Genomic DNA, 12,849 nt, shown 5'->3' with positions numbered 1-12,849 from the left:
AAAATAAAATCAATAGAAAAATAAAAGAGAAAAACAATGAATGTAGGTAAAAAAAAGTTTTGATACAACGTAATAAATGTGTATTAACTTAATTTAAAGACAAGATAAAAAAATAAGAATACTTTTTACAAAAAAAATTAAGATTATTTTTAATTAAAAATAATATTTACACACATGGTAGGAGAGTGTGTACAAACACAACCAACTTGGGTGATTGAAGGTGCCACATCAGCACAAAAGGTGCACAAAAATACGAAAAAAATGAGTTTAGGGAGGTAATAGGATCTAGGTAGCGAAATTCCCCCTCTAATTTTTTTTGAAAATATCGCTTCTGACACAACAATTTCATAAGCAAAAATTATCTTATATGTTCATGATTATTATTTGGATTGGAGAGCATCGGATTATAATATGGGAGAGCCTAGCAATGCTTCCATGCACTTGAATAATTTGAATCCGAGTGATTATTTTTTTCTACTGGAGTCAACTGATAGGTAAATAAAGTGATATTTTCTTATTTATTAAATTAAAAAAATATTTCAATATACAATATATTTCTTTTACTATATTTTATAGGTGTGACCAACTTCACGATGCAGTGAATTATTGTACACAAATTGTGAACAACAATGTTATGGGTGATGAACGAGTTGGTGAGTTGCATAGTGATGAACCTTTGGAGCATGAATTAACAGACAATGATGAAATGTCTGATGATGATGATGTGGATAGTACCTAATGCACCCGTTGAAGATCAAAGTGTTAATCATCATTCTACCGTGATTCCATACTTAGATCACACTGAAGAAAGTGCATAAGATTTTATCTATACAAGAGATGATAGTTCTATCTGAACTGCACTTTGGAATCCAAACAATCTTAAATATATTCAGTCATGTTCGATTGTTCCAAACTAAATTTTTTGTAGTATTTTATTTATTTATTTTATATTGATTAATCTAATTTGTATATGCAACTAGGTATGCTATTTATGAATAAGAAACAAATGAAATCTGTCGTAAGAGCATATAGTCTTGCAATAAAAAAAAAATTCTTTGTGATCAATCCAAGAATAAAAGTTGGAGAGTTATTTGCAAGTGTCATGAGTTGGGGTGTAATTGGATGATTCGCTTTAGAGTGGGAGGATTGTAATCAGGAGCAAAGCTCAATCATGTTCCTTAGGAGGCCGCATTCATTGACTCCATTGAAATACGAGTGACTTTCTCTGCATATTGTCTCATTTCATTAGATTGATTTTCATCATTTTCTTTCATTCGAGCTCGATGATACTGCATTTCATGACTCCTAGCCTAAAATAAATAAATAAATTTATTAATAACAAAAAAATTGTTAAAGATCGATATAATAATTTAAAATTTTCATAATATAAATACTAATGCCTCATGTCTTTCTGCCATGTGTTGATACCCTCTTTGTACAACATGTTGATTTTCAATGAACATGCGGGAGTGCCTCATGTACCAATGAAAGTAATCTGCTTGATCACTTACAAATGGAGGTCAAAATATACAATTTTGACGTTGTTCCCATAAATATTGTGTGTAGTTAAATGCATCTATATCCTCTTGTTTTATTTTGGATCATTTATCACGCTTAAAATGATGTTGGAAAATTGGATACACGGTCCAAAAATATGTTGTAAATAACCAATTGTCTCACAACACGATCAACCATGTGCCATTCACGATAAATTCCACAAATGAGTGGCACATGTGCCATCCAGACAGATTGTCCTAACCGACACCACTCAGGCAATTCATTAATAACATCTTCTGAATAAGGTTGCCAAATAAACTATAAAAAAAATGTAAGTAAGATAATTATTAAATATTTTGACAAAAAACTAAAAACAAAAATATACATTAATTAAAACAATCTTACGAAATATCTTTTTTTTTACTATTATGTCATATAATTTTTATTTTGAGGACCTACCAAAAATTTATGTATTTGTTATTATATTCACATGATTTTCTTGGATAGTGGGATATAAATATGAATAGTTAAAAATTTAAATAAAATGGGATACTAATATGAATAGTTAAAACTACTAATAATATTTAAATACCTAATCATCAGTTAGGTATCTAGTACATCCCTAATCACATCGATTACTGTTTGTGCCTCATTTTGATGATTTCTATGTCGAGTCCATTTACGTGCAAGCGCAGTTGGAGCTTCAAGTTGATTGGTCCTTAGAGGGAACAATAATAGTTGTAGGGGAATAATACGTTCTCATGCCCAAATCTACAATAAATAAAATTTAACATTTTTTTTAGAATATAATTAAATTTAAAAGTGCATATTACTAACATATAAAAATGTATATCTGCATTAAAGAGAGAAATCCACAAACTTCATTTGATTGTTTCATTGATACACGACATAAGCAGTTATACAAATATGATAATGCAGCTGCTCCCCATGCTTGTGTTGACATTACGTTAAAATTTTTCATGTCAATCAAAAGGTCCAAATTAAACTTATTATTAGATTTATCTGGAAATATTGACCCACCATATTACCCATAATAAATATAATTTGAACCTTTGTTGCACCTCAGTTGAATCATCAGTAATATCATGTAAACCCTTAATATGCTCAATTAATTTATATGTTAACAGTCTACTAACACCAGAAAAATAATCGTTATCTAGTAACCATTATGTTAATTCAAACATCATTTCTTGTCTACCCAAAACTCCTAAAGTATCAGTGCCCTTTAAAATTGTAGGACTACCATCTATCATCATTCCGAACAAAATTTCTACATCTTGTAAAGTTATGGTAGCCTTCCCAGTTCGCATGTGAAAGGTATGTGTTTCTAGACGCCACCTTTCAATTAAAACAGAAATTAATCCGGAGTCATACAACACACATCCTACATCAAGAATTCTTTTAAACCTATAATTTTCAAAATACTGACTAATGTGAGGATGTAATAGATGATATTTTATATGTTGCTGAAATTCAACAGAACTGCGACGCGTATATAAGCAAGTTTTCTCTTCTTTTAAGCTACCATTCCAAATTCCTTCAGAACGATGATCAACTTGAATTTTTAATATATCATACTCTACTAGACCATAATGTATGTACATATTTGACGGATGCATATCTATATACAAAATATAAAAATAAGTGTTAATGTTAATATAATTATTTAAAGACGAATATGTTCATAATACCATATAAAAGTTAAAAATTAATTCTTGAAATTAAAAATAAAATAAATCAAAACTTACCTCATAGATGAAAGACTTTTGAAAAAATTCGAAAAAAGTTTGTCCTTTTGGTTAAAAAAAATAAATTGATGTGCCCTTTGAAAATCTTTGACAATTTTGTTGCTCTTTAGGCTTCGGACTCCTGAAACTTACCTTAACGCAAACAATTCTTTATAGTTTGTCTTCTTAGCTAACTCATGCACATATGATGTTCTCACCATATGACTATCTATTGTATTTTTGTATCAGGATTTTATATCCGAATCATAAATTATATCAAATTAATCTATTATAAATACATTAACTTTAGAGTTATACATCCTAGTCCTAAACCAATGGACTTGAAGATAGATACCATCTGGTGCTTTCATAGTAATAGACATGTGTGAGTACCATTTTTCAAAACAGCCTAAGCACCAAGGGGTATTTTCGGATGAAGGAATTAGTTGGACTATCTCCATTTAAAATTTAAATTAAATTTATTATTTGTTTAGTTAGAGGTATTAGCTAAAACGATTTTAAAATCAAAGACTATAATCTGAATAACTTATCCCATAATGAATAAGTTATGCAGATTATATAATCCTGATTTTAGTCCAAAAATTGTAATGCTCCCTCCGTTTAAAAAAGAAAGAGCTAATTTTCTTTTTAGCGTGTTTGACAAAGAATGACTCCATTTTATTTTATTTTGGCAACATTTCAATTTTAGCTTTCTCTATGGCATGTTTAAAGCCACAAGATTAAATAATGTTTTGGTATATTTCACACAACTTTAATTTAGGATCACAAGATTGTAAAGTCATTATTTTTTTTTAAACTATGTGTTAAGTCCAATTATATTATTCTTTTTTTAAACGGAGGGAGTTACTTGACTTCAAACGTACAGTCATCTGACTAGCCCCTACCAATGCACATTTCATGATTTAGGCGGTTTCTAATCCTAACAATGTACAGCCAAATCCATGTGAGTTTTACTCTGTTTTATATAGTGCAATTGGATTTAAAATACGGGTAATAGGTGGGTTAGGCTTTGAAAATAATGTGTAAATATAAGTTTATTTGAAATGTATTTTACTAGGCAAAAATATGAGTTTTAGATTCTGCGATTTATGGATTATGAAATTTAGTTTTGTGATTTCAGTCATTAGTAAGTATCACGTGACAAATTTACCCATAAATAATTCACTGTAGGGGAATGAACAGGGCAAACTAGATCACTATGCATAATTTGAGGCAAGAACATGATCTTTGCAATATTAAAAGTATCATTAGCTAGAACAATAAACTCCATCCAACTTATATACCACTCCCCCAACAAGCAGACAATGTCGACAATAACTTGTAAATACTCAACAGTAGTTTCAAAAAATGTATGCATCTCCATGATGTTGGCACAAGGAATAAATAACCCAGATGCGGATGAATGTTGAAGGCAGCATCAGCCCAAGATGCACACATGTGGTTGAAACATTTGGTATACATGTGTCTATAACACACATTCAAATATACAGTCATAAAGTTATTAGGGCAGTTAGAACTTCGCATCCATTGACTTAAAATTCTGCTTCGTCTCTGACATAGTCTCTCGTGAGACTTATCATCTGCGCGTCTCATTTTGAGAAAGATGGTCCCTGAGGTCCTTCAGAGCATCCACAACTTCTGCACCGAGGTTGTGCTTTAACAATTTACCTTGCATAGAAGTAGATCTGTGAAGAAAATTGACACATCAAGAAACTATTAGCATTGTCAGATGGCGGTGAAATTATGTAAGTGTGAAAGACAACATGGATAGGATCTGTTAATCATACTATAGCCTATCATTAATAGTTTTGCCAATTGATTCAACAGCTGGAAAGGAAAGAAGTGTCCTGAATGGATGAGCTATATATAGTTGATGAGTTGAAATGTCCACAATGCAAATGATAACTACTTTTTCAGGGAGGGGAAAAGAGCAATAACAACAAAAACAAAGCAACAGCACACACAATCATACAAAATATGTATTGTCAAACTTCTTCTTCAACAATTTCTACTTACTTATCTTCAGTAAAACTAAAAACAAAGAAAACAGTTCACGAGATAACTGCCATTAGTTTAGCTTACAAGCAGTTTATGAGGTACGTACTGTTATTGGTGCTGGGTTATACTTGTTTGTCTAGTAGCATAACATAGCATTTTCTTTTTCATATTAGAAGAAAAGAGAACAGACTAGAAAGTAACATTTTACTTCATCAAAAAGTAAAAAAAAAAAACTTCATCAACATGCTAGATTTTACATTCTCACCCGCTCAGCTGAGGACAAGGGGCTCGAGCAGGTCAATTACTAAATGACTCTTAACTACATGCTGTAAGAAAGATGAAGGATTCCGCAATGTCCCTCTTCAAACCTCAACTAGAATATATTAGAGCAAAGCTAATCACAAGAAATGCCTTCAATTCAACTTTAAACAAGTTCAAAAGTAATTATTAAAAACTCTCTTTCAGAAAGTCTACTACTTTATATGCCTTACGAGAAACAACTGCAAGGTAAATAAAAGAACAAAACACTGCAAACTAGCATTTAATTGTGTTAAAATAATTTTTCTTGAAAGGTCAAGAAGAATATGGAAAAGTTGAGTCGCTTAAAGCTACCATAAATGCATTCAGATGAATATTTTTCCAACCCGAGGAGCTGAGTAATCTCCAGATTAGACAAGAAACGAAAAAAATTCAAACTACGCGATATACCTATGTTCCCGCAGCATTCTCTCAACCTCCTTGTGTGAAGCTTTAATCTACATTATCTCAAAGGATCAGAGAATTTACATCAGAATTAGGGAGCAGATTATTCGTAGCAGTAGCTGTTACTATTTAGTGCAAACACTTTAGAAGAACATTCAAGCACCTAATCTTCATATCCACAAGCATACAGGTGTTGGACATTTTTAACTAAAACAAAGTCAGATAAGGTGCCAATGTCAACAGCACGGATCACATTCTTAAGTCTCTAATCCAAATGTGAGTTAGAGTCAAAATAAAACTATTCTACTGAGTACAAGTATTGTACAAAAACAATTTTACCAGTAGTTCTATGCAATACATAAGGGGGAAAGACCATATAGCTTTAGACTTTACAGAAGAATATTGCTTACGCTCTTATACTATAGTTACTCTCATCTAAGCCCTTGAACTTCCTTTTTGGACTCAACATACCCCTTCTCTTAGATTGTTAAGTTACACCTACTAAGTTGAGGAGCAACTCCCATATTTTTCCATTAGAAAGAAAGTGGAGAAGGAAAACAAGAATAAGAGGACTGAGAATAAATGAAGAAAAGTTTAAGAAAACTATATTTTCTTCAGTTCAGGTAACAAGTACGGTGTAGAAACTTCTCATCTCACTAAATGAAATAAAAGTCACAGGAAAACAAAAAATATATACTTTTATTTTCTTTGTTCTTCTTTATGCAGAAGAAAGAATTTATTTTAACTCTCAACCTCGCGTTCCTTTGTTCTGTTTTAAGACATGAAGCAGCAGAGAAAATTGAGAGATGACAAAGGTTAATGCCAAGCACCATGAAGAATCTGATATTTGCTCATTACCTCAGAGATTAAGGCCTTGCAGCTCCAAACAAAAGCCCCCTGGTAGAACCGCCAAAGTTTTAATAAGGAAATTAGTCTCTACCCAAAGGATGTATGCTAGAGAATGGATGGTGAAGAAAAGAGGTTGCCGACTGTGGCTGAAATAGCTACTTATTGTACTTTTTTTTTGAAACAGATAGCTAATCATTTTACCTTCATAGAAGGTTAGAGTACCAGAAAAAAATTGATATGTGTGAGTGCTATCAGAAATATATAATCAGATTCAGACCACAGGGGAAAGTTGTCGGTGCACTTCAATTAGTACATGGATCAGGAAATCACAAGCATAAGAAATTCACTTGAATTAAGTGCAACAACTCAACCTTCATTTTAAGGTTTTAACCCCCNCCCCCCCCCCCCCTCCTCCTTTTAGCATTGGAAACTTTGATCAAGTCAATATGACCATTTGGACTTGATTGAATTCGATTGGGAAGTGTTGGTAACAAATCCAATGTTCCCCATAAATCCATTATCAATAGTATCTTTCTTCTACATTTTGCTTATTTCTTTCCATTATCATTTTCTTTAGAGTTTCCTACTTAGAATCCTATCACATATCAAGGTAGAAGTACATACTGCTCCATAGGCTGCATGCTGCTGATTATGATCAGATGTGACAACCCATACTTTTGGACACCCATCCTGCCTTAAAGCGACCACCTTTCAATGTCATGGACAACAAATCTATCAGTCCAGCCATAGAAAGATCAGCAAAATATTACACATAAAGGTATGTGCATCAAGCAAACTAGTTTCTATAATTCAGTGTAAGGCCCAGTATTGCATCTAATGGTGGTGCAACAATTCACATAAAACTGGAGAGATAACTTTCAACTCAAACCATACCAAGTACAATTACCCTTCAACCACTCGTGGACCAAACTCTAATGTCAGCAATAGACTAGGAAATTCTTGGGACATATAAAATGATTTCATGTGAATACCATGCAATAATTTGGTTAAGGAATAAGGTAGACATGGTTTATGGTAAAAGAAATTTAAAGGATGAGCACAGATGTGAACCCATCTTTGATCCAATAAATGCACAATCTGTACTGAAAAATCTGCACTGTATTATGAGACATGGATAAAAAGGTAAGAACAGATGAACATCAACCCTTATTAAATGAAAGCAATCATTCAAATTTTCAGTTTTAACTTCTAATGTAAATGGGCATTAATTTTGCAATTGTTCTTGCAGGAAAAAAAAACTACCATCCAAAAAGGCTATCGAGATAACATACTTCTAGTACTAAGTACTAACACGTAAAGTTATTTACCCAGCAACTTGAAAATAAAAATGATAAATCTTCTCTAGAATTGAGCTTCATCACATTCTCACCTCCTTCTCAATCCATGCATCAGCACATGTTTCACTTGAATAAACTATATCAACGCTGCAAAATGAAGAAGTGAGTCATGGAACTCCACTACTAAACAGTCTAGTCTAGACTGCATTCAAGAGTTCACCAGGACAAGTAGATTGAATCAAGAACTAAGAAATTGAGAAGTAGATGTATAAATAAACTGTCATTAGAAAACTGACCATTAGATGTTTGGTTTCTGAATCAGATATCAATGAACATGATAAATATGATAATGAAATCAGATTTCTTCTTTAGTCACCTGAACATCTCAAAAGTGGGAAAATATAGAGACTGAAAATAAATACAATAAAAAATCCTTGAAAGTATGCTCAATTCCAGATTCATAATTCCTTTTCATATTATGAAGAATGAATAAAACAAGTAAATATGAAAATAAACATGATATCACATCAGGGCCCAAAAATGTTTCACAAGCATGGGTCACTGACTTGCTATTATTAACAATCAATAGCATATAGCATTAGAATGCAACAGCATATCCACATATTAACTATTTAAAGGAGGACAAGAATTTGACTTCATATGAAACTACAGTAATGACAGACAAGCAGAAAAATAATAGCAAATTCCGAGAGCCTGTCTGTCAGACAGAAACATATCCACAGAAGGTAACTACGGGGTTGTTTTTCATTGTCTAATGGAATTACCCCTCAAAGTCTTCCTTGTGTGTAGCCATTCCAGACATCATAGCATCAAATACAACCACCACTTTCACCTCTGCAATATACTGAAATGAGATGGCAACATTTACCAATTGACAAGTAATAAGACATGAATAAAGTATACAAAGAGCAACTAGTTTTGACAATATGGGCTCATTTCAATGTGCGAGAAGCCAATAATCTGATGAAAAACAGAAGAAAACTACTACAGCTAGCAGAATAATATTACAATTGCTAAAAATAAAGTCTTCTAAACAAAAAGAGTAGCAGAATCTGAATCAGATAAACTACCTCAGAAAATAAAAGTATCAGAAGGAATTCACTACAAGGATAGTTATGAGCCTTTCAAGTGATTATTGAGATGCACATATAAAAAGGGCAGCCCAGTGCATAAAGCATACCGCATTCATGCAGGATAGTGGAAGGGCCTCACCCCAAGGAAGTGCGATGTAGGCAGCCTACCCTAACACAAGTATCAGTGGCATATTCCACGGATCAAATTCATGACATGTAGGTCACACGAAGACAACTTTATTCATTTGATTCTAGAGCTAGGCAAGACCACATGTGCTCTAGCAAGCTTTTATGCAACATAGGAACAGGCTCATTGAAGGATAAAAAGATCCAAACCTCTTAGCAAACTGAATGATACAAGTTCATCAATGAGTTTTTGACGAGCAATGTCAAGGCTTCCATTCATAAAATGCTTCTTCAACTTTGGCCAATATCCACACACATTATATCCATCAACAAGCAAGACGGGAACAGCAGTATCCAATACCTGATTTGTACTACAGAAATTTTTAAAAAAAGCAAGTAGTTTGTCAATTCACCTACTATGATGTTTACTAAACAAGAAAATTCATTCTAGACAAGACCTGGAAAAAAATTACTAGTATAGTGCCAATGTAGGATCCCGGTAGATCTCTTCATCGTCTGGCAGTTCTTCCTTCTCCACCTTCTTCTTACGATAACTAGTAGCAGGCTTTGGAGTACTGGATTTTCTCTTTTGGAACTCCTAAAGGATTTTTCTACTATATGAATTGCTGAAAATAATATACCAGATCTAGTAACAGGTTCCATTGATATTAATTCAAGACTGACCTTCCATAATTTTAGGAACTGCAAATTCTGCTTCAAGTTTGATGTAATCCTTGGAGGAGGTGTATCAGTATCCTATTCGAAGTCGAATAAGTAAAGTTTATCAGATTTAAATTATTCAGCAGGACATTCAAATTACAGGATGATCTTGCCAGTTCTAGGTGGAGTTATCAAAATATTTCAAAAGTTGTAAAAAGTAAGCAAATATAGTTTTAAAAACTAGGAAAGATTGGCATACTAGCACACATTTCCAGTCGATGGATAAATACATGGTTTGGTATCCCATGACATCCCAAAAACTGTTTGTGTCCAATTTAAGAATTTCTCAGTTATACTTTTGAATGATTCCCAAACAACTTTTCAGTTTGACCAGTTCCAGCCCTTAATGCAAATTACTCCCAAAATCAACTTCCAGCACTTGCATGTCTAGTGGCCATACAAATGATATATATCCAGTTGTGAGCAACATAGAGATACAGCAGCAAAATTATTTCATTTAAAAACAATAGATAAGCAGAAGAGCATTCCAATCACCAAAGCAAATGGACTTCCTATATGTCTGACAAAGCGAGCTAGTGTTTCTTCATAACTTCTATCCTTTCTGATAACTCGCCCTATGGATAACATAAAGATATGTGATTGCTAATAAGCAAGCCAATTAGAGTACTTCAAAAATCAAAATGTAATCTCTGTCTTTAGGTAGAAAAATGATGCCAACGATATCATCAACAAAAAGTACTATTCCCTCTATTTCTATTTATGTGTATTACTTTCATTTTTAGTTTGTTTATAAAAAGGGACACTTATTTATATTAGTAACTCTTTAATTCAATATCCTCCATAGTATGCTTAAGACCACAAGATTCAAAAGGCATACATTATACACATCTTTAGTTTAAGACCACAAGATTCAAAAGTTTTCCTTATTTCCCATCAAACTAAAACACATAAAATAAACGAGGAAGTGCTTATTTTCAAACTGCTGAATATCACAATGAGCGTTTAGGGTCCTTCTATAGTGAGACTTGCTGGGCCATGATCAAAGCAAAATTATGTTTCATATCCTATTACTCATGTTTTATCTATTTTTCCTAGATAATTCTTAAGTCCAGTTAAACAATCTCCCCTCTAGTTTTTCATAGAAGTGTTTTTTTACATCATAGTGCAAGCAACCTCTTACATTCCTTTAAAAAAGGTATAACTGACTGGACAACCCAAATCACTAGTAGATTTTATTTTCTTTTCCTTAATTAAACGAAATCTCTTTAAATTTTACAGCTAATGATTCTTTAAATTAAATTTAGAATTCTGAAATATGATACTACTAAATTTTGATAGTGGAGGTTAATGACCCTAATATATATTTAAGACTACTTGAACGTGGATAGCTTTTCTCCCACCAAGCAACCACCTTTGCAACAGATTAGAAGCATAAACATTTCAACTACTTAAGATAGGCTACAAGAACCCCATTTCTTTTTTCTTCTTTTTTTTCTCCTTAAATACTTGCTTATCATTTCTTGAAGTCCTATTAACTTTTATATCTCTCATTTCACTATTTTCGAAAAGCAAAATGAAATTGGCTACTTATCATTCTAGAACAAACCCGATGCAGCATCACAATCTACTTCTCTGCAGGGGTATATGTAGTTTAAGAAGTTATGGGTTCATCGAAACCCAATAGTTTTAGCTCAAACTATGTATTATGTGTTAAATGATTCACTATTTTGAACACACTAAATCAAAAGGGCTTGGTCTAACTGAACCCCTAGATTTTGAATTGGAAGACAGTGATCACCATAATACATGGTGAACATCCGTCAACTGATGATTTATCTTTTTCTACGTATCAACATAAAGAAAGCATGTATAAAAATGTAAATAAATTTACTAGTGTAAGATAAGGATATGATTAAGAAGAGATAGTTGGCAAGGAGAGAGTACCATAGAAGAGGGTGTATGGGAATTGTTGGTCTTCTTAGCAACAATTGTGGGTTTGATGTAGCCGTTACATGTAGCACAGCCGATGTATGTGAATTCAAAGGCTGATAATGCTTGTGAGAAAGATATACCTTTCATGGATGTACCACTACTTCATCATTCAGCATTTTCTTCAATACCCACCACAATTTCCAATTCTACTAACACTTACCGATGTTTGGAGTTGGGAAAAGGATACAAGACTTGTATAACAGACCTGTGTATCTGATACCTTCAACCTGGACCTCTCCTTCAATTTAACGTACTTTACATCATTCGAGTCGTGGACTCAACATAGCCTCTCGTTTCGTTTTCACAATCCAAATGGGTCCATATCTTTGTTACAAAATCCTCTTCAATGCTTACTCTTATTACATTAACTAGTGAATAGGGTTAATTACGTATAGAGCTATTAATATGGGTTGACCCATTTCATTCGGACTAATTCATACAAGTTTTGAAATTTGACGGATCAGGTCAGGCTAGTTTATTTTTTTTGTTGACTAGAAAATGATCGGTCCAGCTCACAAGTTCGTGGGCTATGGGTTTGCCGGACCAGTCCTCTTTTCTTAAAAATATATTTTTTTTATAATTTTTAAATTAAATTATAATTTAAAAATATTATCATAAATATCGGCAAGACAATATTATATGGTGTTAGTGTTCTACTTGTTAATCAAATACATAAATAAAATTATTTTTATAATATTTATTAAGTTTGATTTTAAGTAAAAACATAAATAACTAAATAGAAATATTAACCTAATTGTTTTCCAATGATCATAATAAAACACAAAAACTATGACAATATTTCATAGGTTATGGTATGTAGTGATTTCCTAGAAATTTTAGGAA

General features: G+C 32.6%; 1 protein-coding gene and 2 pseudogenes across 3 annotated transcripts; all 3 read right to left on the bottom strand.

Annotated features, from left to right (window-relative positions):
• Positions 1-1,100: 1,100 nt before the first annotated feature.
• On the bottom strand, positions 1,101-1,740 carry LOC125863792 (uncharacterized; annotated as a pseudogene).
• A 360-nt stretch (positions 1,741-2,100) lies between these two features.
• LOC125863791 (protein MAIN-LIKE 2-like) lies at positions 2,101-2,828 on the bottom strand (annotated as a pseudogene).
• A 1,752-nt stretch (positions 2,829-4,580) lies between these two features.
• LOC125865073 (uncharacterized) lies at positions 4,581-12,225 on the bottom strand. Of its 3 annotated transcripts, XM_049545245.1 has the most exons (10): positions 11,959-12,221; positions 10,018-10,089; positions 9,807-9,931; positions 9,544-9,704; positions 8,899-8,968; positions 8,206-8,260; positions 7,440-7,523; positions 6,825-6,863; positions 5,973-6,019; positions 4,581-4,951 (listed from the first exon to the last, which is right to left on the bottom strand). In XM_049545245.1, exons 1-10 carry the CDS (start codon positions 12,091-12,093, stop codon positions 4,843-4,845), a joined length of 897 nt encoding a protein of 298 aa, XP_049401202.1. In that variant the 5' UTR covers positions 12,094-12,221; the 3' UTR covers positions 4,581-4,842. The 3 variants fall into 3 exon arrangements, with proteins under 3 accessions (XP_049401202.1, XP_049401203.1, XP_049401204.1); XM_049545246.1 differs by lacking the exon at positions 6,825-6,863 and having other exon boundaries at positions 11,959-12,225; XM_049545247.1 differs by lacking the exon at positions 7,440-7,523 and having other exon boundaries at positions 11,959-12,225.
• Between the last annotated feature and the right edge of the window lie 624 nt (positions 12,226-12,849).

Source organism: Solanum stenotomum, chromosome 5 (assembly GCF_019186545.1).
Source record: "Solanum stenotomum isolate F172 chromosome 5, ASM1918654v1, whole genome shotgun sequence".
Lineage (NCBI taxonomy): Eukaryota > Viridiplantae > Streptophyta > Magnoliopsida > Solanales > Solanaceae > Solanum > Solanum stenotomum.
Note: the sequence above shows the minus strand (reverse complement) of the source record. Positions and strands in the feature narration are given on the sequence as shown.

Excerpts from the sequence above, each read along its gene's own strand:
- LOC125865073 (XM_049545245.1), bottom strand. The coding sequence starts at position 12,093 with ATGAAAGGTATATCTTTCTCACAAGCATTATCAGCCTTTGAATTCACA. Across the intron at positions 7,524-8,205 it reads ATGCATGGATTGAGAAGGAG|GTGGTCGCTTTAAGGCAGGA; the intron begins GTGAGAATGTGA and ends TGACATTGAAAG. Across the intron at positions 6,864-7,439 it reads AGCATGCAGCCTATGGAGCA|GGGGCTTTTGTTTGGAGCTG; the intron begins GTATGTACTTCT and ends CGGTTCTACCAG.